At 50.8% G+C, this 27,963-nt stretch overlaps 1 protein-coding gene across 9 annotated transcripts in view; it reads left to right on the top strand.

Annotated features, from left to right (window-relative positions):
* PEAK1 (pseudopodium enriched atypical kinase 1) overlaps positions 1–27,094 on the top strand; it is a 252,118-nt gene extending 225,024 nt beyond the window's left edge. For all 9 annotated transcript variants that reach the window (XM_031956806.1, XM_031956808.1, XM_031956809.1 and 6 more), the window contains 3 exons: positions 6,266–7,011; positions 20,233–21,367; positions 22,320–27,094. In XM_031956806.1, the coding sequence (XP_031812666.1) occupies positions 6,266–7,011; positions 20,233–21,366 (1,880 nt within the window). In that variant the 3' untranslated portion in view covers position 21,367; positions 22,320–27,094. The remainder of the gene's footprint in view (positions 1–6,265; positions 7,012–20,232; positions 21,368–22,319) is intronic.
* Positions 27,095–27,963: the final 869 nt, after the last annotated feature.

Here is a 27,963-nt window from a genome sequence, read left to right as displayed (position 1 = left end):
CATTCTATGAACACAAAGAAAAGGAGATGGTGGTCAGGATGAACATGAAGGCTTCATCCAGATCGAGCCCTTTCCTTTTCAGAGGAGGTTACTAACCTGATAGAGCAGGGGAATGCAGCAGCTCTGGTCGGCTTAGAATTGAGTAAAATTTTTGACAAATCTTCATCTTGTTCTTTTAAGAAAAATGAAAGGATGTGGGCTAGACAGTAGTGTAATGAGATGGATTCCAAGCTGATTGAATGTGAGGAGTCATTCATTCATGGCTCCATTTCAACATGTGGTGATGTCTCCAGTGGAATGCCCAGGGATTTGTGGTTGATACTATGCTCTTTAATATTCTATCAGGCACAGATGGCAAGCTTATCAAATTTACAAATAACACAGCTCAAAGGGAGACTTGGAGTACCAAGTCAGGATTCAGAAATGTCTTTTTAGATAAACTTGGGGAAAAAGAAGTTCACTTGAAAAGTCTATGTGGCAGCTCAGAACAATAACCATTCTCAGGCCACTCCAGGCAAGGCAGAATGTTCAGGGCCATGAGAGAGGCAGGTTTACCTAAAGTATTAGGATTATTTCAAGGTGACATCTTCTAGGAAGGATGTCGATAAAATTGAAAGCTTCCAGAGGAAACAGCCATAGTGTGAAGGTGCATAAGATGACGACTTTTGTTGATGAGTTTAATGAAGACACAGTCTTAGCCTGCAGAAGACAGTACTTAGGAGCCTGGAAAGGCTGTCACGTGGAAGGGACCTGAAGACGTGGAGGAGATAAGGGCAAATATTATTTTAGAATACCATCTCATGTGTCATAGTTAAGGGAGGGTGAAAGAAGATTGTAACAAAAGCATTGGAGCGTGAGAGCACTTTAAAGAAGGCTTGGGAAGAGACACAATTAGGAAAGGTCATTTTACATGTGTTTGAGGGTGAAAATGGAAGAACAGAAGAAAACTGGATAGGATCTGCAAAGATTTTTGTAACAAACTTGATGTCGTCAAAAGACAATAGAACTACCACCCTGCCTGGGTTTTGGTCCAGCTCCATCTGGGCTTCCGGAAAGTAGAGACGGCACGAAAGAAAACAAAGAGAGGGCAAGAGATTCAGTGAACGCCATCATCTACCAACTTCTGTGCATGAAATGGTTACGATAATTGTTTACACATGAGCTGCCCTTCCCAAGGATGTGAAACAGGAACAGGCAGGCTTCTTTACAAGTGATGTTCCATAATAAACCACTTTGGCTATCAAGAAATTGATGGATAAGCTGCCCCATTTACTTTTGAGTGATTTAAAAAATAATAATGATGGATTTGATAGAGCAAAACACCAGCTTTTTAGGGTGATTTGAGGTTTTCTCCAGAAGGTCAAAGGAGCTTAATTCTAGAGCCAGAAGGGACATTGGGAGAGGCAGCTGAGTCTGACCTTTCCACTGTATGGATTAGGAAACTAAGTCAGAGTTGTTCAGTGCCACACAAGTTAAAACCCGACTCCTCCTAACTCTGAGTCCAATGGTGCTGTATTCACTGTGACAAAATACACATGGCCCATAGAGGGATCAAACCCACAACTTGGCTCTTACCAAAACTAGCTCATCCATACCTTCAAATTATCAAATATTATTAAATTTAAAAATTATCAAATTATTCAAATAATCCTCAGGATTCCTTTATCCAATGAAGCTTCAGACAAGGAAACATGGGCTTGCTGTGGGTGATTGTCTCTCCTATGAAGGAGGGCCAACAGAGTGCCGGGGTCGGAGAAGTGACCCCATTCCCAGCGAGCTTCTCCACCCACACGGCGTGCCAGGGAAATGGGTCAGTGTGCTGGTTGGACTTGAGAGGTCGTGCCTTATTCACTGGGAATAATTCAGGTGTTTATTACCAAGCCCGGCAGGTCACCCAAGCACCTTCCTTTTTCCTCACAGTCGGGAAGGAGGAAGGCTTGGAATGAAAGTAAGCAGAACTCCGCCATCATTTCTTGGTCCTAATTAGGTAGCCGTTCCCGGCCTCAGGGTGACCGAGGCTCCTTGTGGAGGAACCCAACAGTGGTGGGCCCACATCTTAGTGTATACACCTATGCATACGAATGCACGCACGCACACATACACGCAATTTCTGATTTTCATTTAAGATTTCAGGAAATATCCTTAGCACAAAGCTTCTTTAAGAGTGGATGGCAACTCCATCTGGGGTCTCATCACTAAATGTGGTGGTCATGAAATTATGATTTATTATTAGTAAATGTTTGATTTGTCTGCTTGTTTTATATACCTGTGTACCCAGGCCACGTAAAAATTTCCCAGACAAATGGACTTGGTGAATGGAAAAAGTTTAAGAAGCCCTGCTCTAGCATTTGTGCTGACCTCCCTCATTGGCACTTTATATTGCCATTCTTCATGTAATGTGATGCATTATGTGTGCCTTTAATCCACTACAGAATCCATCAGCCCATGCAGGAAGTACCTAAGTCTCATCTCTATTCCATGGACTCCCACCCAGGAACCTCGCACAGTACCCCACAAATTATAGGGATTTAATTAGATTTATTGGGGGAAGGAGTGGGTAATTATCTTGGCTTACCTAGAGTCCACTTCGTAGTGTGTAAACAACTTGATTTCCAAAACTGATTGTTTCCTTACTGTTCATTTCTCTTGTGCTAATGTTCTAGTAGGCCCCAAGAGCCCTGGTCATTCTTCCCAATTCCATCCTGAAAAGGGCAGTTTTGAGCAGCCCTTTGGTTTCTGGGAGCGAGTCCCTTGGATGCTCTCTTAACTCTCTCGGTTTCTCCTGCTACTCAGAGCTTTGCACAGGGGCCTGTCTCTTCACAAGGAAAGGGAGAGGGATGGTGATAAAGGAGCTGCTTCTATCTGAAATGATTCCTTTTAATTAAAAAAAAAATTTACAAAAGGCAAGATCTGCAGCACAATGTAGCCTTTGTCTTCAAAGAGACACTAAAATGGAGAGAGTTCAGTGTTACACGAGGCCTGTTGAAAGCTGAGTTTTTGGACTGGCTCCATAGGCATGAGAGGAATGTGCAGAGGTGAGGGTTTAAAATAAAAACAGCTCCAAAGCGAAGCATTGAAAATGCTGATCCAGATGGTTGGAATTCATTTGGAAGAACTTGCCTTTCTTAGGGGAAAAAGGCTTGGAGGCTTGAAGAAGTTCCCGACCTAATAACACAAGCTGTGGGCTTGGGGAAGTGGTTTTATTTGGAGCAAAAAAATCTGCTGTCCCTCACATCCCAGACTGCTCTTAGGGGTCACTCACTGCTGCCTAAAAAGCGAGGAAACTGGCATTTCTTTCCCACCCTTGTTCTGGACTATCCCTTCAGTTACACAGCGTAGCAGGTACTGTTGGTCAAGAAATAGTCTGTTCACGTTCAAGGATCCCAAGCAGGCCAGCAAAAGTCTGACAGCTTTGGGTGCATCTCAGCCACGGAGTATCACACACACAAAAAAAGTCCCAGTCTCTTCTTGAACTTCCTTCAGTCAGCATCCCTGCTGCTCGCTACTGGCTGGCCTTCCCGTCTCTAAAAGCTCAGGCTCACTAGACATTCAAGAATGGAGACTTGTCTCCAAGAATAAGCTGTACTTCTCTCATCGCCCAGAAGCCCAGACAATGGGGAGGGCTCATAGATCAGTGGGGAGACCTAGTCCTTCCAGGAAGTGGGCTGGATGACTTAGTGAGTGCCATCCCCCTCCTTCCCTTTGGGACTCCCGGGCAGCCTCTCCAGGCGTGTATGGCAAACAGGCGAGTTCCTGTTCTTTCAGCTGCAGCGTGTTCCCTCCTACAGCCCACACGCTTTTAATAACGGGTCACTTCCAGCCCCACAGAATCCTCTGTCATAGAGCTCCCCATATTGTCAAAAATTACGGCGCCTTTCAGGGGAGGACTGGGAGGGCTTCAGCTCCTGTATAGCTTGGGATCATTTACAGCCCTTTGCGGTGAAACGGAATGCGTTGTTACAATTACCAGCAAGTCTGTGTGGGTGCCTGCCCTCGATTCGAGGGGCCATTGTGCTGCGTCGCTGTTTTCCTTCTTGGTAATCCCTGATGGCTTCTCCTTGTTACTCCGTTCTCCAGGAGCTATTTTCTGAGTCTGTGGGACCCATGGGGTGGCGTTGGGCCTCCGGATTGATTATACGATGTCCATAGCATCTCCGTGTGCCCTCTTTGCCCCGCCCTGGCCAGTGAGTCTGGATGCTGCCAGTTGCTGGCGGCGTGTTCTCCCATGGAGAAGCCCGGTTTCTATGGGCCACAGCTGTTCTGTAGTTGAGGTGGAAACAGCCTGCCAGCTCCTGCCTAAGGTAGATGAATGATCTTTGTGGGCATTGATGTCTTAAAGTCATTTCTTAAAGATCATAATTTATTTACCCCAAAAGATGAAAAACAACCACTTGGAACAGCAGTTTAGTGTGACTGCTGCAGAGCCCTACATCATTCGGACTGTCGGGGTCAGAGCCGGAGCCCTGTGATATCTGCTCCTTCATCACCCGTAGCAGCCAGAAAGGCGGCTGGGTGCAGAGGTGGGCAGGTAGCCCGGAATTAGAAAGACCCGCGTCCTCAAACACCAACTTTCTGGTCTCTGACAGTCACTTAGCTTCCATCTGCCTCACTTTCCTCAGCTGTCACACAGGGATAACCGTAGCCCCTGCCTTGCAGAGCGTCTCTGTAAAGCGGTCGGCAGTGCCTGGCACATGCTGTGCGCCCATTTGGGGTTTTCTTGGCAGAAATACTAGCGTGCTTCGCCACTCCTTCTCAGCCTGTTTTTACAGATGAGGAAACTGAGGCAAATGGGGTTACATGCATTGCCCAGAGTCACACAACTAGCAAGTCTTTGAGGTCACATTTGAGCTCAGGTCTCCCTGACTCCGGGCCCAGTGCCGTATCCACTCCTCCTCCTCCTCCTCGCTGCCCCCACGCCTGGCCCTAGTGTGTGTTATATTGGTGTTCATTCCCTTCCCCAAAGGGGACAGGAGCCACCATCACTGCTTTGGGAAAAACAGACATGACCGTGGGAGCCCTTAAACCCCTAAGGGCCATCAGAGATCGTCTGTTCCAGCCCTCCCGCTTTGCAAACGAGGAACCCGAGCCCAGAAGCCAGGTCGGGGTCCAGAGCGTGACTCCTGCATCTCCTCCCTGACCAGCACCAGACCGCCAGGCGTTTGGCGCACACATACGCACACGCGTGCTCTCACGCAAGCGTCCAGCTCATCCCACACATATGCACGCGGTCTTTGCGGCAAAAGACCCCCCGTGTCCGTGTTCCTGCTCCCAACACTGGGGAGGGTTAAAATGGCAGGTAAACCTCCATTAGGAGTTAGACCCTCTTGAGGGGGCTGGAGGCCTCTAGTCCTATTGCTCTGGTAACTGCAGCCCTCATCCCGCCACTCCTTCCATCAGGCTTGTTTCAGGGCCCCAAGCCCAAAGCGCTGACGGGGCTCACTCTGGCCACAGCCCCTCGGCCCTTCTCTGTTCAGCTCCAGACCTGCCCAAGGCTGCCCCCCAGCCTCCCAGCCCAGACTCCACATGCCTAAAGCCGAGCTCATCACCTTCCCAGACCTGCCCTTCCTTCTCCTGTCTCTTGTCTCCTGTACATGGAACCTAGAAATTATCTTTGGCTCTTCTTCCCCAAACTTCTCGTAACCGCTCATTTAAGAAGGGAGTTCTTCCACTTCCAGCCTCCCCCGGCCGCCCCCTCTCCATGGGTGGCACCGACTGTCCCTGCTGCCTCTGCAGACTCCTCAGGGAGCTCTCCCTGCGCCTCGGTCCAGCCTTCCGTGGGCGCCCCTCGGCGATGGGACCTTCGGGGCTCCCTCTTCCAGGTCAGACTCTCTTGCTGAGGTGTAAAGCTTTGCGTAGCCTCCCGCCAGTCTCCTCCCAGCCAGGCTCTGCTTCCGCCAGACTGGCCCCTGCCTGCTGCACCCTCCCCCTAACTGCTCTGGGCCTTGATTGCCTCCCTTCCCCTTTGGGCCTGAAGATTTTCTGTCCCCAAATTTAAATGGGGAAAATCTCGGTTTTAGCGTCTTGCTAAATTAAAAGCAAGGGGAACCGCCTCCTCTTTGAATACAAACAGCCCCTCCCGGGAAGAGCCACTGAATATGCCTTTGTGCTTGTCATCTCCTCCATCACAAAGCAAGTGAGCACGATGGGGGCATCCCTGTCAGACTCCTGCCCTGCCCGGGCCCTGCTTTCCCAGCTGGACCCCCAGGTCACAGGGCCTCTAACTGCTTTTCCTCTTAATCATGTTTTGTGTTATTCTTTTCAACAGGGCAATCCAGAGCCACCATGATCCCCCCCAAGCACCCTCGCCAGCCAAAGGGGGCCGTGGACGACGCCATTGCTTTTGGGGGAGCCCCAGAGCAAGAGGTGGCCCGTCCCTCCCAGGCCACGCCGCCCCCCCTGCCAAAGAAAACCATCCTAAGGGCCAACACGGAACCTCTTCCCAAAGACCTGCACAAGTCCCTGGAGAATAGCCTGTGCCTCCTGGCCAACCCCACCTACGACATGGAGGCCCACTGGGACGCCAGCAGCGGCGGCTCCTCCCTCAGCTACGAGCTCAGGGGCCTGGAGAATGAGTCCTGCGACTCGCTGGACAGGGCGCTGCCCAAGGACAGGCGCGCCAGCACCACGGCCCGCAGCGCCTCCAGCCTGACCGCCCTGGGCGCCAGGGAGCGCTTCTGCACCAGCACCGAGTCCCTGACCGGCCGGCGGGGGCCTCAGAGCAAGCTGGGCCGGAGCGCCCCCAAGCCCCAGAGGACGGTGCTCTACCGCGGCATCGAGAACCGGGAGGAGGTGGTGGGGAAGATCCGGAGCCTGCACAGCGACGCCCTGAGGAAGCTGGCTCTCAAGTGCGAAGACCTCTTCATGGCCGGGCAGAAGGACCAGCTCCGCTTTGGGGTGGACAGCTGGTCCGACTTCCGGCTGACCAGCGACAGGCCCTGCTGCGAAGCCGGCGACGCCGTCTACTACCCGGCCTCCTACGCCAAAGACCCGCTCACCAGCTACGCCGTCAAGGTAAGGAGGCCGTCCCAGGGTGCCTCGGCCTTGGCTCGTGGGCCAGCCCAGGACCTCGGCTGTGGCCGGGAGCTTCGTTCAGCCTTGGGGGCCAGACTCGGGGGGCGAGGTTTCCAGGGCTCTTTTGTTATGTTGGACCCTCCCGATGCTGGAAGCAACTCTTGTGGTTAGGCCCTGTTTGGCAAATGGGATCAGTGGTCACACCCCTAGTAAGTGTCTCAGGCAGGATTGGAACTCGCCTCCTCGAAGCCGGTTGCGGGGCTCCTTCCTCCATGCTGTAGTATAGGGTTTAACACGTGAGGGATCCGTATCTGTGATCTGCCAATCACTGAGCAGGGCCCTGTGGGCACAACGGGCTTGTGTTCTGGGAGGCAGAAAACAAGTGCACACGAATCTAAAGTGCAAATGTAGACAGAAGGACAACAAGTCAGGAGCCCAGGAGGGAGGACTCTGGCCACGGTTGGACCAGAAGAGGCCCTTGAGCAGCATCCTAAAGGAAGAGAAGGGGCGAGGAGGGAAGGCGCCCTGGGCATGGGGCTAGCCCAGGGCAAAGGCCCGGAGACAGGAGAGGGAGGCTCATGTATGCGGACCAGAGAGAAGCTTTCAGAGCTGAACAGAAGAGCCCGTGTGTACCCCGGGGGGGGGGGGGGGGGGGGGGTGTCACAGGGTCAGACCTATTTCAGTATAAGGGGAGGGACCTGTGTTGTAAGGGGGCCCGTTGTGAGAACATTACAGTGATGTAGGTAAGAGCTGTGAGAGCCTGGCTGTGTGAGGGAGGAGGGAGGGCTGGGTGGGGAGGAAGGAGAACAGGCTTCAGCCCTCAAGCGCGAGGCCTTCAGGGGACCTAGAAATGGCAGGTGATGGTGGCCCGGGGGCCGGGCACCCTTCATAGTCCATCTGGAGACCTAGTCGCAGAATGGCGAGCGGAGCTCAGGAGCCTGGCTGGCTCCTGGAGCTAAGTCAGAAGGTTGACTCTGATCCCTTCCTGGGCCTTACCTTGTTCAAGTGAAAGCTCGGGTCAGTTCCACCGATTCAGGAAGCAAATTATGACAGTAAGTGCCTAATGTGTGCCAGGCGCATTGCTGAGGACCTCCCTGACAGACCCGGAGACCCCATGGGGGAAGAGGCCTGGCCTGGGGATCGGACCCGGATCCAAGCCAAGTCTGCCCCTTACGGGACATGTCATTTGGGACGATTCACTTAGCCAGGGTCAGCGTTCCCATCTGTGAAATGGAGCTAGTCCTGCTTGCTCTGCCAGCCTCATCGGGCGGTCGTAGGGATTGGATAAAACGTTTTAAAATGTGCTGGAAATTGTAAGAGCAGGAACACTTTAATTACATGAAAAACTAGTCTGGGTCTGTGGTTCATCATCATGCCCCCTCCCCCCCCCCCAATTCTCTACTCCTGTTGTCTCTTCTCTTTTTTCTGAGTCCCCAGAGATGCTGCAGGACCTTGCTCATGTTCTTCCAAGTCTCCCCCCCTCCCCAATTCCCAGCTGCTGGTCTTTATGTTGGGCCTTTTTATTAAAAGATGCATTTTTAAAAAGCCATATTTTAAGTGCTCTATGATCTACTGGCGTCCTATTCTGGAGCCTCCTTATAGCAGAGGGTGATCCTGGGTTCTTGAAGGTCAGGTGAGTGGAATGCAAGCTTTGGTGATGTCCCTTCCCCCTGCCCCAAGCAGGAGCAAAGAAAGGTCAGCTGCCAAGTGATGGATCTGTTGGCCACAGCAGCTTATAAGCCATTCCCTGATGCTTGATGGATCGTGTCGTGGTGATGAGGACACAGTGAAAGGGGAGGGGAGTCCATAAATGCACGATTTTTCCAGTTTCATCATCCCTGTTCATTAATTCTGTTCCTTAGCTCCAGAATGATTACCATGGCTAGGTGGTTGTTCCATCTGCATCTGGGTCTAAAGGACATGTGCTGTTATAAGAACCTTTAACGTGTGTTGGAAATAATCGCTTTACCTGTCAAGGTAATACCCAGGCTGCTACCAGAGCCTCTTAGCTCCCTTCTCTGCAGTTTTCTCGCCGAGACCTTTTTGTAATTAATGTTCCACAGACTGTGAGAGCTGCAAAGGTCCTCAGGGAGGATGGGATGTGACCCCTGCCCCACCTCCCTCTGCAGAGGAGGGAGCGCCCAGGAGGGAGAGGGCACGGCACGACCAGTGCCACTCGGGCCCAAGGCTTGTCTCCCAGGCTTCTGGATTTTTGGTTATAGCCGTATGCTGTTGTGTCAAGTGAGTCAGTGTTTGTGAAATGCTCCAAAAACCGTAGCCCCATAGAAATACCAGTTATTATTTAACATACACATTAAGCTGAAAAGCAAACTGCAGGAGAGGCTGCTTCTCCGTGGGTAATGGAGCATATTGCCAGAGGAGACATTTTCAGGTAATATGTGATACCGAAGCGCTGCCCGTCAGTTCGCAGAGTGATGGTGGCCCATCTGGCCTGCCTGTTATAAGATCGCACCTATTTCAAGGAGGGCCCTCAGACTCTCTTCCCTTAAAATGATGGAGAATAGGGCTCAGAGAACATTATGTGACATTGCCTGGCAATCTTGTCTCATTTCCAAATCAATGGTCGGGCATTGATTTTTTTACTTGTAATGACACACAAGTAATCTGCAAAGAACAGGTGGTTATAGGATGTGAGTTACCAGCAGGTTTGGGGAAGGATGCGTTACTTAAATACTTAATGTAACTCTCTCTGACGGTGCCTCTGGGCCTTCCCAGAAACAGGACAGATTATAGAACTCTGGAAAAATATTAGAAAAGTAGCACAGCACAGTGTGATCGAGGTGGGGTGGCCTTGGGAAGCAAGGAGGGTTGGGGTCATATCCCGCCCATGGCATTTACTGACAGAGTGATCCCAAGCAAGGCCTAGGTGTGTGATGATCTGCCCTGGCAGGGGGAATGCCTGCATTAGCAGTCACGGGTCCCGTAGCCAAAGAAACCCCGATTCTCCATCTTTCCAGAGAAAGACCAGCCACTGACCAGCTCATGAGTGTATTAGTCATCCTTCTATTTTTAAAAAAGTGCTTTCCTGCTCTTGATAAACTGTCTCCTTGCTCATATTTACTCAGCACTTTGTGGATGATGGAGGATTGCGGGCTTTCCTTACAACTGCCCCATAAATTAGAGCAAGAATCATATCCCCGTTTTACCGGGGATCAGAGAACAAAGCCCCTTTCTTAAGGCTCCAAGAAGGAGAGGCGGTCACACCAGCATTTTTAATGCTGGGCATCTAACTGCCTCCTAGGTGTGCCACCCATGGGCGGGACTTGGGGTCAAGGGATCAGTGATCTTGAAAGTGTCATAGAAACAAATCCATGTTCAGAGTTTCATAACCTTATTTATGACCAGAGGGTTTCCCATAAAATACACATCTGAGACAGTGGCTGAGCGCTGAGAACTTTGCCTGCTGACCTGAGCTGCTCAGAGAAAGAAATCTTTCCCAGAGAAACTCTTCTGTCATTCGAGCAAGGGATTGTGTTCCTGGGCTTTTAGGTCTTTCTCCCACATGTTTATTCCATTTCAGCCCTTAGCCGTAATGTTGGATTTTGATTATTTTGATGCCAACTTAACCTTCATGGCACGGCCATATTTTTGTCTCCGTACCCCAGAGTCTCCCGCGGGGCCTGGCACACACGGGAGGGACTTCACACGCTTCTCTGCTGTAGTCGGACAATCCATAGAGTCTGTTTTTCACAATTGTTATTATAGCCATGGAGCTTTTAACTGTAGGGAGCTTAGAGATCATCTAGTTCCATCTGCTTATTTTACAAACGAGGGCACCCAGCCCTGGGAAGATTAAGCGACTTGCCCACAGTCCCAGGGATAACAAACAGCCGAGCCTGGAGTCAAGTCTCCAGGATGGTGCCTTCCACTGCAGGGTTTTTCCCCTTCTTGTTGTCAAAGAAAAGAAGGTGATACACCTACAGTCTTGAGTGAAAGCTACAAATTACTGACAATCTCAAAGAATTACATATTCAGATTGCCAGAAAATCTGAACATTATCTCCATCTAGTCTTCCTTTCATTCCCAAAGCAATGCTCTTTCCAGTAAATTCCTTTGACCTCCCAACAGTTGCCATAATCAGTTTTTATGTTCCCATGAACTGACTCTCTCTGTGGCAGCACATTAGCTTGTCTGAATGGTGAGGGATGGGCTGTTTGCACATTAGCAGGCATGGCCACAGTGGGCAAAGGTTTTCCCCATCTTCCCTCTTATAATTGTGAAGTTGAATTTTTGAACCCAAGCCTAAGACTTTATGCCTCTCAGGTTTACGAGCCATGTTCCAGCTTAGCCTTGAGATTTGGGGGGATCCAAACTCTGTGATCAGACATGTTACTGCCCTTCCCACCTCGGTGTTGTCTGCTGTCAAAGTGGCTAAACCTACTATCTGTGGGGTTATCCAAGTCATTGATTAAAATGCCAAACAGCAAAAGGGCAAGTCCATAATTATGGACCATTCCACTAGAAACCTCCTTCCAGGCTGATATGGGGCTCTTAAGGAGGCCTCGTTGTGAATCCAGCCATTCAGCCAACTCCAGACCCGTCTTAATTGACAGAGGCGCCAACCAGAATCCTTTTTTGGAGAGTAAATGGTTGTTTACATAACCATCAGTGATGAAGACATCACTGGGTAACCTGGTAGGCTGGAAAGTAGAGCTTATATTCCTATAGTGACAAAGGGATGTAGTTTTTGGCATTTAAGCTCATTCACTCATATTGGTGGAGTAGATCTAGATAGAGCAGCCATTTGGATGGCAAGAGAAGTATTTAATGGCCTGTGTACATCTTTTTACTACTTTGGCCCTCAGTTTCCCTCTCTGTCAAAGGGATTGAATTGGGTAGCCTGTGGTGTCTCTTCAGCACTGAATTATGTGAATCTGTGATTGATTCTTGTTGTGGCTACCGATGCCTTCCCACTTGTTACTTGTCTGTGTATGTGCACGTAGGGGAGTCTGTACCAGATACAGTGCTATAGATATTTCACATAAACTTGACCCCTTTCCCATTCCCAAATCTCAGTGAAACTAACAGATAGACCTTTGACTAGAAAAACAGTAAAATCAGAAGACAACATCTGCAGGCCCCAAAATGGCATCCCCAGCCCAGTCCCGTTGTTTCCATTGGTGAGTTGCTTTCTAGGATCTCAGGCCAAAGCCTGAAGAGACTTTAAATCATCTCATTTAACTTCCTCATTTTAGAAATGAGGAGACCAAGGCTTCCAGTGTGTTAAGTGCTTTGTCCAAGGTCTCACAGTGAATAATTCTCCATTCTTTGGACCATATATAGACCGCGCCCTTTGGAACTACTGTTTCTGATAAGCGGCCCTTTCCTCAAGTGAAAGCCTGAGTAACTTAACTACACTGTCACAGCGGCCTGGCCAAGTGCCTTCCAGGAAATCTGACCAAAATTACTTCCAGAGGACCATAACAAATCGAAACTAATAATAATACAGCTAATAAAATTTATCAGTTGATTGCTGTTCTGTCTAAAGTCCACAGAACACTGCAGATCCTTCCCTTAGCGGCAGCCTGCTAAATCCTTTAGAAGTGAAGTTCTGGGAAAACCGGTGTGCCTGTTATTACAGCAGAATGATTTCTTAGCTTTTAGCTCTCCCAAATACCTGGCTAAAAGTCTGGAACAATCCAGGTGAACCATGGAGACCAGCATCTTCTCTAGCTCTGTAGGCTGCAGAATCCCAGTTTATCTTTTTCCAGAGGATGCTGAGAAAGCAAGACGCTAACTGGAAAAGCATTAAGAGAAACAACTGGGACTGGTCAGAATTTCTAGCTATAGACACGGGTAATTAATTACTAGCTTATTGACATGGAAGGAACTGAAAGTTCCAATTTCTTAATTTAACATAAAACTCTCTACACTGAAACTACCCACAGTGATGAATCAGCAGAACTTCTCTCCTCTCCCACCCCAAACGGCACACGTATTACTGAGCCACTGGCGCTCAGTAGCCACCTCATTTCAGGGCCGAATGCCCTGAAAGTGCCCAACACAGTTGCCACCCATTGGTGCCATCCTGTGGCCTGGGTCAAAACCCAAAAGTAGAGGCCTCCAGGGAGCCAAAGATTGTTTCACTTTTCACTTCATGCAAGATCCATGTATAGTCTCAGCTCCCAGGAACATCAAATAAAGTGACTTCTAATCTTGACTCTCGGCAGATTCTCAAACGACTTTGTCCCTTCCTTTTCCCAGTCTATACAACTGTGACAAAAATTCTCCTTGCACTCAAATGTCCTGCCATTTTAACTTAGGCATGGAAGTTTCTTTTAGGTTCCAATATTTATTGTAAGGAGAATCCCCAAGATGTAAGATATATACAAGATAGTAAATTCTAAGGTAGTAAACTTCTCTTCTAGACAGAATGGATTTCTTGAGAATGGACAATTTTATAAGAATTGAAGTCCTAAAGTATGTGATCCTCCCCAAACTTCCTAGTACATCCTCACTACATAGAATGCTTCTTAGTTTAGACCCAGGTACCATTTATCCACCCTTCATATAATCAGTTTAGTAAGATCAAGTGCCTGTCCCCCAGGCCCATGGCATCCTGGCTTGTTAGAGATGGAAAAGACCACTGTGGTCTTCAAGGTCAGCCCCCCAGCTTCCTTTTTTAGCAAGGAAGTTGTGTGTATGTGGCTGGTCAAGGTTATGCTGCTGGTTCAGTGGCAGAGCCAAGATTTAAATCCCATTTTCTCTTATCTAGTCTAATTCTTACTTCAGTACCATGATTTTCTATCTCAATCTCCTTTTCTCATCAAATGATTCATAATGTGTGGTATCATCCCAATTTTCACATTTGTACCATATAAAAGTGTGCGCTCTGGACTGTCCCTTTGTAAATTTAGTTCCGTAAGTGTGATGCTTCAGAAGCTCCGAGGTACCGTGCCTTCAATTTCCCTAAATCATAGGATCATCGGATCGAGAGCCCAAACGGCTCATCAGTGGGAATGCTTTACATAATCGCACGTGTATAACCATCTCTGGTTGCTTATCATCTCAGAGAGGGCAGGAGGGATAGAATTTGGAATTCAAAATTTTAAATAGAAATGTTAAAAAAAAATTTTAAAAACACCCAACTACAGGGTTTCTTGAGAGAGAGAACTGAGGTCCAGAGAGAAAGTAGAAGTGGCCAGTCACAGGACGGGGTCGGGGCCAGGCCTTCCCAGCAGGTCACAGAGCCGGCACCTTTGGGGCACTCACCACACCTGGGCTGGGTGCTGTGTCAGGCTCTGGGAAGGGCCCCGGGCCCTCCCGGCGGGGCTGGTGTCACTTTGGGGGCTTCGGGTTTTCCTCGGGTGCCTGCACCTTTGTGTAATCGGCAGACTGACCCGGAGGTGCCCGATTGTGGTCCACTGCGGTTCTCCTTTTCATCACTCAGCAGTTCCTGCCTGGCAATCTCCCTCTCACTGAAGGTTCACCGAGGCCCAGTAAAATGCCCAGGCCGAGGCAGAAGAGCACCCCCTGCCAGCACATGGACGTCATCCTCCTTGGCTGCAGGGCCCGGCCTTCCCCACAAGCGGAGAGTGACCTAGCCCCAAGTCCTATGGGTCCGTTTGCAGAGGTGTCGCCACCCCCAGCACTGCCCCAACCATATGAGGAACCTCAGCCCTTGCTGCGGATAATTTTTCTTCCCAGGGAGGTCCACGCTGATAACGAGGTAGACGCACGTGCTGCCAGAGCCAGCTCCGGGTTTGGGAGGCTCCGAGGGAAAGTGAGGGAGCGGAGAGGATCCCGCACATGCAAGGTCCACGGGTGCCAGCCTCGGGGGGTTCAGGCTGCCATGCTGCAGGACCAAAGCACTTCCATGTAATTGTCTTGGGAAGATTCTGAAGGTCTCCTGGCAGGACAAGTGCTGGCCACTGAGGTCCATTCTCCAGTGAACTGCCAAGCCTCCCAACCCCGTCGGGCTGGCCACGGTGTTCGAATGGATGCTTGTCTGAGGACTCAGGCAGGCACTTGCCGGGAGTGCAGAAGCAGAGATACAAGGGCTCTCAGAAGAATTTGGGAACTGACCGAGACGTGGGAGACGCTGGCCCAGGACCAGCAAGGCGGCCCAGTCCGCGAAGGCGCAGTGAGCGCCGCAGAAGTACAGGAGCTCAAAAGAAACAGGAGGTGCAGATTGAGAGAAGAGTTCCCATGGACCGTTTGTGCCTGACGCGAGGGGGGGATTGGCTGGACACGCTGTGCCTTGACCCCCAACAGAGCGAGCCTCTGATCCTTTTCCAGCAGCCCGCTGAGGGCTTCACACTTGTAGTGGCACACTGCACATGCACAGAGGGCAGTCACCTTCCCACACCTGGGCTCGAGCTCTCCTTTAAAAATCCCAGCGTAAGACGTGGGCAGTTCTTCCGAAAATCAGCAGCCACACTTTGCCTGGGAGGTGGGCAGAGCAGTTTCCATGAACAACACCGACGTGGGGCCTGTTCCAAAAGGAACAGCATCCATTAAAGTGTTCAGAGATTGCATGTGCAGCGAGATTGCGGGAAGACCTTCCTCTCACCAGTCAAGGCTTCTGGTTTTATTTACAGTTCGACAGATCTTTGCTGTTTCTATTGCTAAACTGCATGTGTGAAGATTGTAAGGAAATGCAGCTTGAGACTGCTCCCGCCAGTTTCTCTTCTCCCTTTTCTGAGCAGAGGGTCACCATGCTGAGCTCTGCCTCCCGGCATTTGAGTATCAGGCTTGTTCCCAGGGTTTTGCAGAAGAAAAGATCTGGAAGCCAGAGTGACTGGCGTTCTCCCCCTGCTTCCTTTTGCCCTGGGATCCTTCCTAACCAGCCAAGCGTCCAGCTGCTCTTGTGTTGGTGCTTGTGGATCAGCCACCCAGCCAACCAGCCAATTGCCTCCTTCGCTAGAAGTGAGAGGCAGAACCGAGGTCCTCAGGAAACCCTGAGCATGGGCTGTCCTCCCTCTCCCCCAAACTCTTCAGCATCCCAGGTTTACCTTGCATGCTGTTCTTGGGTACCACTGTGACGGGGAGAAATGGACCTCAGCAGGAGTGCTTATATCCTGGCAGGCACAGTACTGTGTTAGGGATGCTCCCCCAAGTGCTTTGCCAGCGAGGTTTCCCTTCCTGTTCCAAGAAATGTCCAGCACAGAATCTGCTCAGGTTCAAAGTTTTAAACTATTTCCCAGAATTCTTGGGGGGAAAAAAGCATCAGAAAGAAAAAGGAGGGAAGTCATTTACTTACACATTACAAAAGGAACAGTCTTGTAGTATATTATGAAGCCTTTGAAGTTTATGGTTTGTTCCTACTTCAGAATGATGAAAGGCCAGCAGGCCTACAGAAAGCGCTCCTGATTGTCAAGGGACCTTCAAGATTACTCTGAAACAACCCTGTGACTATTGTCTGAGCTCCACCCCTATACTGAAGAAGGGACTTGAACGTTTTTCAAAAGAATAAAAAATGAAAAGGCTGAATTCAGAGCTCATTCGGGAGGTTCAAGAAGTGAATTCATTCCCTGGATAGAATAAAACACCGGGCAGAAGAAAGAATGGGACAGAATATTGTCCATTTGTCCTAGGAACAATACTTTGCTTTCTCAGATAATTCTTTGGGGCTAGAAATTTATCATTGTGAGGCAGGTCATTTAGGTTTGTAGAAACTAAAACAGTCAAGTTATTAATATTTGAAAAAGATCTACTATGTAGTGCATAGAACATTATTTCTTAGAATTTAATACTCCTATCTAAATTAACATCATAGTGGGCTCCATAATAGAGATTTATGAGATACCCATCATATGAGAAATCCGATTATGGAAATCTCCATAGGTCTGTGTGCTTAATTGTGACTGTTTTGATGGGTCTAAACCAATTAGAAGCCCTGGTATTTTTCCCCTGTTTCTCGGCCCAGAATTCTCCTTCCATTTACCCTTAAAAATCATTGACCCATTAGTCTTCTTCTAAATGTTGCAAGATACAGAGATTAGGCAATGCTGGCCTGTTCAGCATAGCTATCTGTGTGGAGACCATTCCCTCCCATCAGCACAGCCAAATGACTGACCGATTCGTCATTCTTTCTTTGTAAATCATTTTGAGAGTTCAGCTGGAGTTGATCTGAGAAGTGAAGCATAAGTTCAGGTGGGAGTATCCATCTTTTTATTATCCACTCAAACCTAAAGGTTTAAAGAAAAAAGTAATCCAAATGAGAATGACTTCCCCTGTTTGCAGGCTACAAAGCTACAGATATCCCAGCAAATCTTGGCTTGATATGAGAGTTTTTGTCAGCTTGGTTAGATTTAATCATCCCCCTCACAGCTTTCTATGGCAGATCCTCGTTCCCCCTGCATTCTGACACACGGACCTCTGCTGGCACGTTGACCGAATGATCAGGACATGGCATCCGTGGAAAGATGGAGGTCATGGACAATGACCACCCTCTTCTGCTTCCAGACAGATCCACATGGAGCATAATTTCCCAGAAATCTCCTTCAGGGAGCACACAAAAGAAAAATAACTAGAATTCTCAGAACAAAAAAAAAATGGTTTTCTTCTTGATTTCTTATTGTAAAAATGTGCAAATGTTTAATGCTCACACCATCATCAAACCTGAATGAGAAGGGAACTCGTTAGGACCGTCAAGGTTCATTCCTATACAAATAAAAATTCCCCTTTCACCCGCAGACCCAAACTCGGATAGAAACAGAGGCCACCAGCCCATACATAAGGGGCCCTTCAGGCAGATAGTAACTTAGAAAATGTTCACAACATCACCTAAGTTTTGTTTTGTTTTTATTTATTTTGTTAAGCACTTCCCAGTTATGGCTTCATCTCATTTTCAGCCCTAAGACACATGTGTTCATGCAAGTGTTTGGAAAATTAGGAAGAGCTCTCTAGATTTGCAGTCTGGTCATTTGGTCTCTAGATGGTATTTGAGAATAAGGGTTTGACGATATCTTCGGACTTGTTGAGGTTAATGTTTAAGTTATGCATGGTTCTGAATACAAGTCAGTAAGCCAGGGATGTGGGAATGAGAGCTCTTGGGTTCCGTCAGGCACAGAATTGGGGGTGAGGCTCCGTGCTGGCCCCTCAGCCCAGGGCTGTGCTGAGGACTCCTCTGACTGAGGCTCTCTGCTCATCTGGGAAGTGAGGGGTCCCCAGTCCTCCTTCCAGTTCAGACCTGAATGAAGGACCCACTAGGGCTGTTTTCTGGCCATGGGACTCCAAGCTTTGAGCCTTATTTTCCCCATCTAGAGACTGAGTTTGCTAGATTAGCTACCAGAAGCCTCTGACCCTCTCACAACCTTTGGACAGGTCCTTTCAGCTGGAGAGCTTGGTCTTCTCCACAAATGGACCTTGGAAGGCTATTTATTGCATCACAAAGTGATGGTGGTGGAGGAGCTCTGAAAGAGCACGAGCCACACGTAAGAAGCACCTTTATCAGCGTCCCACAGAAATGACGTAAGGCAGGCGGATGAGCCTAAGTCTTGGGCGCTGCATTGGCTGGCATGGCAGCCAACCCAAGCAAGCTGCTGGCAGGGCAAAGGGATATGGGGGAAGGGTTCACTGTGACCAAAGGACCAAGTGAGAAACAGCCCCACCTTCAAAGAGCTTCAACGCACCACCACCACAGAGGCCAGCTGTGATTGGGGAGTGGGTGATTCTTAAAGAGCCCCAACACATTCTGTGGGAATCCCAGCTCTTACTGGCCAAGCACTTTACTCACACCTCTCCCCCCAAGGCTAATGAAGAAACCAGAGGCCTGGTGAGTAGGGGGTCAGAGTGGACCCTGGAATCCAGAGCCAACCTTTATTCCTGTAAGTCTCCACCCTGCTGCCTCTCTGCCTCAGCCCCCAATGAACAACTGTTTTATGATGTCTCTTTGTCTCTGTATTCTTATGGCCCTATCACTGGCAGGGAGGCACTCGGCAGCAATAAATATGTATACATACCATAAATGAGAGAGAGGCTTCTCTCCCGGGAGACTCCCTTGCCTTTGGTCATCTCTTAGAAAATATACATTTGAGTGGAAATCAGAGGGTGAGATTCCTCAGAACTGGGGGTCCGCTGTTCCCATCCTCCTAAGAAAATGATGTATTTTCTTTTCTTAAATAAAATTGACTAGAAAATGCATCGGGTAAATTTGCTTCCTTTCTGTGTGACTGTGATAAACAGATAAAGTAATACTGCTGCTGTGTTGCTGGGAAGACTTTGATGTTTATGGAGTCGGGAAGCACCTTCAGGTTGAGGAGAGATTGGAATAAAGGGATGCGCCTGGTCAGCGGGGCCAGAAAGGCTGGTCATGTGCTTTTAGTTCCTGGCGTGGAGAACCCAGGCTCCCGTTGTTGCCCTTATTGGCAAAAGGCCCGGATGCTGCTATAGGATTGTTGGTTGTTCGGATCTTTTTGAGGGGTGCGGAGGAGCGGGGGAGCCCTCAGTAATGGGGAATTCCCTTTTCTCTGTTGCTGTAGGAGTTACAGAATGTTCTCTCCAGAATGAGCCTGGGGGATAGGGAATACAAATACCTTCTCCCCATTTCACAGAGAAGGACCCTGAGCAGCTACAGAAATTAAGTGATTTATCTAAAGGGGAGCTGGTCAGAATGAGCTTCTCCAATCGGCCCTGGAGCCGAAAGCCGGGTTGTTGAGGCTGATGGAGGGCTTCCCTTTTGACCCTCAGGACTTAAGATGATCAGAAATAGAGGAAGGGAAAGGAACTCAGAGACCGTCATTGTGTAGGTGAGGAAACTGAGACCTACTGAAGGGAGGGCACTTGTCACGGGCTGCCCGGGTACTGAGTGTTGGGCAGGAGGAAATCCAGGACTCTTTAGGGGATTGCCACCGGGGCAGACAATGTATTGCTTTCCTCTGGCAGAATCTTTGGTGATGATTCTCTCTTTGTTTCGCTCTGCTCCAAAGGCGGGAGAGGGATGGCCCACCTCTGGAGCGCTCTCCAGAGCTCTTCTCCCTTGGCATAAGCCCCCCAAGAGCCGGGGTTCTGATCCATGGCCCCTCTCTTTTGCAAGGTGCCTTTGAGAGCAGCCTGAGGGAGGGCTCCTCCTCCTTTATGACTGCCTGCAAGGCCTCCGGAAGGCCCATTGGAAAGGGTCTTGAGCCTCAAGTTGCCCAGCTTTGGCCAAAAAGAGCTGCCCCCATGACTCACAAGTTAGTCCAGGTCTAGGTGTCTTTAAAGTCTGATATTGAAAGTGCCGAGGCCTTTCTAATCCCTTCTTTTTATTTTTTCCAGATTTGCAAAAGCAAAGCTAAAGAGTCCCAACAGTATTACCACAGTCTGGCCGTCCGGCAGAGCCTGGCCATTCATTTTAACATCCAGCAGGACTGCGGCCATTTCCTAGCCGAAGTTCCCGTCCGCCTTCTTCCCTGGGAAGACCCTGATGCCCCTGAGAAGGAAGACGATGAAATGGAAGCGGAGGAGGAAGAGGGGGCTGAGCCTCGGGACAGAGCCCCGTCCGCGGGCGCGGAGTCGGCCCCGAGGGGCGGCCCCAGCAAGCAGCGCAGCCATGTGGTGGTCATCACCCGCGAGGTTCCCTACCTCACCGTGGCAGACTTCGTGCGGGAGTCTCTGGCCCAGCACGGGAAGAGCCCCGACACGTATGAGCGGCAGGTGTGCCTGCTCCTCCTGCAGCTGTGCTCCGGCCTCGAGCACCTCAAGCCCTACCACGTCACGCACTGCGACCTGCGGCTGGAGAACCTGCTCCTCCTCCACTGCCGGGCCGGCGGGAGCGCCCAGAGGGGCGAGCCCGGCGCAGCTGCCGCCTCCCCGACCAGACTGATCGTGAGCAACTTCTCCCAGGCCAAGCAGAAGAGCCATCTGGTGGACCCCGAGGTCTTTCGGGACCAGTCCCGCCTGGCACCCGAGATCATCACCGCCACGCAGTACAAGAAGTGCGATGAGTTCCAGACCGGCATCCTGATCTACGAGATGCTGCACCTCCCCAACCCCTTTGACGAGAACCCGGAGCTGAAGGAGAAGGAGTACACCCGCGCCGACCTCCCCCGCATCCCCTGCCGCTCGCCCTACTCGTGGGGGCTGCAACAGCTCGCCAGCTGCCTCCTGAACCCCAACCCTTCGGAGCGCATCCTCATCTCTGACGCCAAGGGCATCCTGCAGTGCCTGCTCTGGGGGCCCCGGGAGGACCTCTTCCAGACGCTCCACAGCCTGGCCAGCCCTAGCCAGAGAAACGCCGTCCTCCAGAACTGGCTGGACATTAAGCGGACCCTGCTCATGATCAAGTTCGCTGAGAAGTCTTTGGACAGAGAGTGTGGGGTTAGCCTGGAAGACTGGCTCTGCGCTCAGTACCTGGCCTTTGCCACCACGGACTCGCTGGGCTGCATCGTCAGCATCCTCCAACACCGTTAAGGTGCGTGGGATCGGGGTCCTCTGGGCCCCTCCAGCCCCCCCTGGGCCCTGCCCCGTGACGCTTTCCCTTAGAAAGTGGCTCCCCCACAGCCCGGGAAGGGGAAGGGTGGGAGAGTGGCGGAGCAGACGGGCCCGCCTGGCAGGGTCGCCCCCAGCCCTCCGCTCGGGGGGACAGAGTCCATCTGAAATCCCCAGAAATTAATCTGCCATAATATCCGCTGTCTTCCACCTGAGTATCTCCCAGCGAATGTTTCTATAAATAGAGATGAATGAGAGAAAAAAACATCCCTGAAGGAACAATTTCCTTGGGTGTGAATACAGGGAGCTACGTTTAAATCTCCCCCCCCCCCCCCCCCCCCCCTTCTGGATAGTCCCTCACTGGCTTTTCAGCATGTCACATTTTAAACAGCAATAGACAGGCTGCGAGAGCAAACGGATGGTTCCAACAGGAAAAGAAAGCTCGCCTGTTCTGGGAGCTCACTGTTGGTAACGGGGAGGGGTTAACTCTGTCTATTGTGCTGTGCTCCGTGCCCTGCTGAGAGCCGAGGGCCACCTGGGATAGGGCAGATGGCAGGTGGGTCCCGGCCAGGTAAGCCTCGCCCTGGGCCTGGAGAGAGCCAGGACTGCAGAACTGCTTCCTTCAGTGCTCCAAAGCATATGTCGTGGGGGGAGGACGGGCCCAGCCGCTGGCCTCCCATCCCCCTGCCTCAGTGGGTAAAGGGTCTTGAGCCACTTGCAGCCCCTGAGTAGGAAAGTGGATTGTTCTGCTCTTTGGGTGGGTCCAGGGGGGCCTCCCAGGGGGCGGCTGACCTTTCACCCGGCCGTGACCCACTCCATCCTCCAGGCTAGGAGGACAAGCAGAGTCCCACGGCTGTTTGTGATTAGTGTCAGGGCAGCCCCACCACAGGGCCCCGATTTCAGGCAGTAATTGGGTCACTTCTTTCTATCGGCAGCCCCAGACCACACTCCCCCAGCAGAGAGGCCGCCAGCTGAGCCCGAAGACGTGTGTGGAAGGAGAGAGTCGGCGGCCCTGAGGTGCCGGCCGGGCAGAGGAGGGAGGGGAGCTGCCCGACGGGAGCCTCGGACCTTCTCCCTGCCCTCTGCCGTCGGCCTCCTCTCCATCGGAGCCTCCTCCTTAGGCAGCCGGCCCCGTACTCAGTATTACTAGGTTCCAAATCATGCCCGAAGTGGCTCAGAAGGACGGCGCTGGGAGCGGCGCGGACCCACTGACACCGAACGGTGCCAAGCGACGGCCTTCCTTCTGAGCCCCGTGCTCTCTCCGATGGATAGATGTGCAATTCCTGTATGTATTTTTTAAGCTGTATATTACAGTGTTTACGTTGCAACCTGACCTGAAGCGAGACCTCCAGAGCCCCCCTTCCTCTCCTGGCACATAAATGAGCTTCAGATAGGAGTGCTTTTTACATGTGTGGATGTTTGTATGTTTATTTCGTTCAAAACTGTGAGTAATCCGTTTACTTCAGCCTTGAAAACAAAATAGCCACTTTGACCATGTGTATGTGCTGGGACCATCAATGACCTGGGGGCTCCTGAGTCTGGGGAAGCCTCCCCTCCTCTGCCTCCCCAGGCCCTGGGGCTGAGCCCATGGGTCGGGGGACCAGATCGACTGTGCAGGATTACACAGCACATTAGTGGCCTTGGAAACACTTCTGAACTTTGGTGATTTTTTTAAGCCTTTCATTTGATTCACTGGTGTCTATGAGTGATCAGGAAAGGAGAAGGAGAATGTATTTTATTGCAATGTTATTTTTTTTTAAAGGAAACAAGAGATGTTAAAGGGAGTTGGTTAGTGATGTGCTTCCTTCCAGTATGTGACGGTCATCTCCCCTGGAAAGCCCCTGGGGAGGCGGGGCAGGGGTCTCGGTTTGGCTGTCCTGTGCCAGCTGCCCGGGTCAGAATGACCCCTCCGCCCAGTCGGCCCCCGAGTTTAGAGCTGTAAGTGAGTGGGCTCCCCAGAGGCTGCCCCAGCCCTCCTGCTCCACCCGCTAGCTTCAGCTGCTTTAGTTAGAGCCCCATGGTCTCTGGCCCTTCACATCGCTGACATATCCAGTCAAGGTGTCGCTTCTTTTGGCAACTTGCACACGGCACATTTTGTAGCTTTATATTCGTGCACCTCCTCCCTGACCCTTCTTTACCCCTCAGCTTTCTTGTTCTGTGTGTGCGTGCAATGACTTGGATCTCATCACCAGAACGCTGGCCACACCAGGGGTGGATCCCGGGGCCCCAGCCGAGAGCCTCAGCCAGGGTGTTGTGGGGGGGGGGGTAGGACTCCCCGGAGGGGTCTCTGATCTTCACAGCGCGCTGTCGACGGAGCCCGCCTGTCTCCCCCAGTGATGTCAGGAATCCTCAGCACCTCCTCGGGGCATGGTCCCTGTTGTTTGCTGGTTGGTTTGGGGGCGAGCCGAGCTTGCTGTTCTTTCATGGGATGAATGCAGACAGGCCAGACGGGGCCTGAGACTTCCCAGAGGTGAAGGATGAAGACGTTTCCTCTGGGCAGTGCCTTGGAAAGGGAAGAAAGAACATCTCAGGATCTTCAAAGAATGGATTCCAAAATAAAGCGTTCACTCATCTTCCTGATTGTGGCAAATGTTTTAAATGTGCTGGAGTTGCAGGAAGCATCCTCCTCCACCTCGGGCGGCCGCAGACAGACCCAGGGGTTGGGTGGTGAGCACCAAAGCCCTTTCAGTTTTCTGAAGTAATGACTACAGTTTGCAGTCGACAGTATTGATTGGAAATAGAGATTTTTTTTTTTTATTTTCCATTGGAATACTTTAACTTTTTACTCAAGACACTTCCATCTATATCAAGAGAATTGAAAAATCAAGCAGCCTTTTGGACACCATTTAAAGCAAGCACTTTGGTAAAGCCGGAGAGAGAAGGCCGAGCCTCCGGCCCGTGGGGTCAGCAGAAGCGTAGTAGGGCTGGAGCTGCCTGGACCAGGGACGGGATGTGCGACATAGTGAGTGCCTTGTTGTTAGAATTAGAATCTACTCTAGAAAGAGGATGACTCAAAAGTCTACCCTAGTCCTGAGAAGCCTTAAGATTTGGTGGGAGGGAGCAGCCTTTCAGATAGGTGCTAACCTGGATTCTCGAAGTGAAGAGCGTCTCTGGCAGGAAAGGGAGAAAGGGAAATCTGTGGAAGCCGCCCGGGAGCTGAGGCCATCAGGCGTCGGCTTAGGATTCAGAGCTGGGTTCTCTGGCAGGGTCTCGGGCTCTGGCTTCAGAAGCTGAAGCTGGGAGGTCTGGAGGGACCCCAACACCCCACCCCCCGCCAAGGTATCCAAGTGATAGACCCAGGGAGGGGTCATGACAGAGAAGGCAAGTGGAGAGGGGAAGCATCAAACACATTATTTAGAGTTTGGGGAAACACATTTTACTTCAGAAGGGATGAGGTGGATCCACCTTTGCTTCCACGCTCCAAATGAGCGGGCAGCCTTGGTATTGTAAGCCCAGAGATTTTAGAAGAGGTCTCTCTTGGATTTTAGCAGAAATCTTGTCGGAAAATCCCTGGCTCCAAAGAACTCCCAAAGGCCTCTGGGTCAGATGGTGAGAAGGGCAGCCACAGGCTTCCCAGAGCGAGCCATAAGTCATCTGATGCTGGCTGGGAAGTCTTCTGCGAACCCCTAAAACCAACCTCGAGAAGGCTTCCTCCTTCCCAGGCCTCCTCCTCAGAGCTGACATTCTGCTCAAAGTGTCTCTAAACGAGTTAGCAGGAGCTAAAGAGCAAAGCAAATGATCTGCAAAATATGGATCCGACCACAAGAAGCGCGATGGCACTGACATGTTGGCATTTCGAAGGATCCCAAGAGGCCGCTGGAGCCGCGCAGGTTTGAAACGTTCCTTCCACCCTCTTCACTCTTCTTGCTCTGTACCTTACTCAAAGAGGAACCGAGGCTGACAGAGCTGAGTAATTTTCCCAGGCTCCCCCATCTAGCAGAATGACGGCATAGGGCAAGGGAATGAGGAAGGTGGGCCACGTCAGAATTTGAACCCGGAGCCTCCTGAGGGCCCAGCCCCCCCCCCCCCCCCCCAACAGAAATCTGGCTCAGCTTAGGAGTCACTTATTGTTTTACTTTCTTCCTGTCTGGGCTGTTCATTTTACCTCATCCGAGTTAATTCTCCAAGTCCCCACATGATCGGCAGCCTAGAACTCCAATCGCTGCTCTTAACTGTGCACTGAAATCCAGCTGGCCGCCCTCATCAGCCCCCAGGGAATTGGGCGGGCCCAGGACCCCAGGGGGTTGCGGGGGGGAGGCCGGCGTTGCAGAGGCCTTAGGGAGGGAAGGTACCAAAGACACGAAGCCCAGTTTACCCCGATGCTTACGGCAAAGCTTTTGCCAAAGCTGATGCCGGGGAGAGGAGTTGACAGGCATTCCACCTCTACCCTTAAAAAAAATAAAAAATAAAAAAAAAATAACTTTTTTAATTTATTTTTTTAATAGCAAAGTCATGTATTAGGAAAGGAGAAAACCACCCCCCCAAAAGCCCACCCTAGATTGAATGTAAGGTTCCCAGGAACCTGACCACCCCTTCCCCCCCTAAAAAAAACCCTCCCTCCCTTGCGTCTCCTGGAAGGGACGGTCAGGAGCTGTTCCATGGGGCTAAGCTTGTGAAGAAACAGCCCGTCTCTTTGACACTGTATTTGAAGGATTTTTTTTCTTTTTAATGGTGGTTTCAGTAGGTAGTGTTCTAAAGAATTCTTGGGAGATTTCTTAATGGATTGTGAATGTTTTTATAAACCTTCCTGCAGAGGTGTTTACCACTCAACATTACCATCATGTAATAGTTACTAAGTGCCCAGAAGGAGAAAGGGGCTCGCCAGCTGTCTCACCCTTTTGCCCGGGCCTGTTCAAAATGAACTCAATTTGCTGCTACAGCACTGGGGAAGCGTGTTCCATATGAGCTGCCTCCAATACTCGCCTCCTTCCCCCGTCTGGGCACTGCCCCGCGAGGACAGCCCGCGTGCTGTGGGCCAGCCTCTTAACACCCATCCCACCCTCTGTATTTTTTTAATCCAAGGTGGTTTCAGGGATTCAGAGGATGTTGGAAATTTTTTACATAGAAGAAATATATAGACATATATATAAATATATATATTACTATGAACTTTATTGTATTTCAGAAAATCCACTTTGCCCTTCTTGTGTGTGTGTATATGTGTGAGAGAGGAGGAGGAGGAGGAAGGGGAGGAGAGAGGATGGTTGGAGTGCGTGAGGACCCGCACACAGCAAATATGCTTGAATGTTGCCCTACCCAAAGGTCTCAGGGTAGCCTCTTTGAAAGAACAACTCACGCCACTTGTTCAAGCCCGAGTAGGCACCCCTCACCCCGCCAGTCTCACAGGTTCTGTCTGAGATCCCTGGGTTAGGATTCTCTGTTGTTGCCACACAGGACATCGGGGCGCTGAGGTCACCCGCCAGAAGAGACTCTGGCTCTCTCTGGCTTTTGTCCTTGGAATTGTCTTTCCAGTGGGTCTTCCGAGCCTGCCCCTTGCTCTGTGGAAGCTTTCTGTTTGGAAAGCTTGTTGTCTCAGTCGCTTTATCTGAAGCTTCATCTCTCTGGTCCCCCATTTTATAGATGTATAAATATATAAACCTCCCCCTGTCATTGGGGGGCACTTCTATGCTCTGGTTTGCTGTGGTACTTTGCTGTGGACGCTGTGGCATTCATGTTACTGTGTAAATAAACTCGTTTTATTACACTGAAACCCGGTGTGGAGTTGCTAATCATTGCCAAGACTTGCCTCCTTTTCACGCTTCTGTGGTGGGGCGGGGGTGGTCAGTCTGCAGCAAGCATTGTCCCCCAAGCATACAGCAAGCTGCCTTGAGGACCTTCATTTCCGGGGTGTCTGGAAGGCAGAGAGAGCAGGATTCTTCCGGGCCGCCCAGGGAAACCTGGCCTTTCCTTCTTGGAATAAGAATGTAGATGGGCGACCGGTCTGTGCCCCCAAAGGCTTGCTGCCGTGTTTGGTGCAGGCCCTTCCTCTCTGCCCCGAGCCCAAAGTATCAGGGCTGTGAGAAGGCAGGACCATTGTGGCCCTTCCTTTTACAGAGGAGGCAATAGAGGGGACGGGATCCTGCCCCAGGCCACACGGAATCCTAGACTGAGAATAGCCATTAGCTAGCATTTATTAAGCACTAACTGTGTGTCAGACACTGTAAGCCTTGAGGGTACCCAAAAAATCCCCTACTCGTTAGGAGGGAAGAGGGGAGTTTCAGAACAAGAGAGCTGGGTGAAAAAGCAACTGTTCAACTGCTTCTCTCCTAGCCTGTTTCCCCTTACCCGGTGAGGGCTGTTGGGCGGTAGGAGCATCGGCCCAAACGTGGAGACCTGGAAGGACCCCCAGAGTTTGCAGAGGATGAATCGGGCCCAAGGAGGGGAGCGGACGGATCCAAGGTCGCCCCGCAGCTGTCCCAAAGTCGCCCTTGACCCCGGGCCCTCCGCGGGGAGCAGCAGTTCCCGAGCTCCTTTCTAGCGCCGACATCCGAGGATTCTGTTTCTCCAAGGGTGAAAGACAGTCATCTCGGCGCTAAGTCTTGCATTTGCTCTTCATCCCCTCCTTAGCCCTTAAGTCCC

This window comes from Sarcophilus harrisii, chromosome 2 (assembly GCF_902635505.1).
Source record: "Sarcophilus harrisii chromosome 2, mSarHar1.11, whole genome shotgun sequence".
Lineage (NCBI taxonomy): Eukaryota > Metazoa > Chordata > Mammalia > Dasyuromorphia > Dasyuridae > Sarcophilus > Sarcophilus harrisii.
This window is presented reverse-complemented; position numbering and strand designations above follow the sequence as displayed.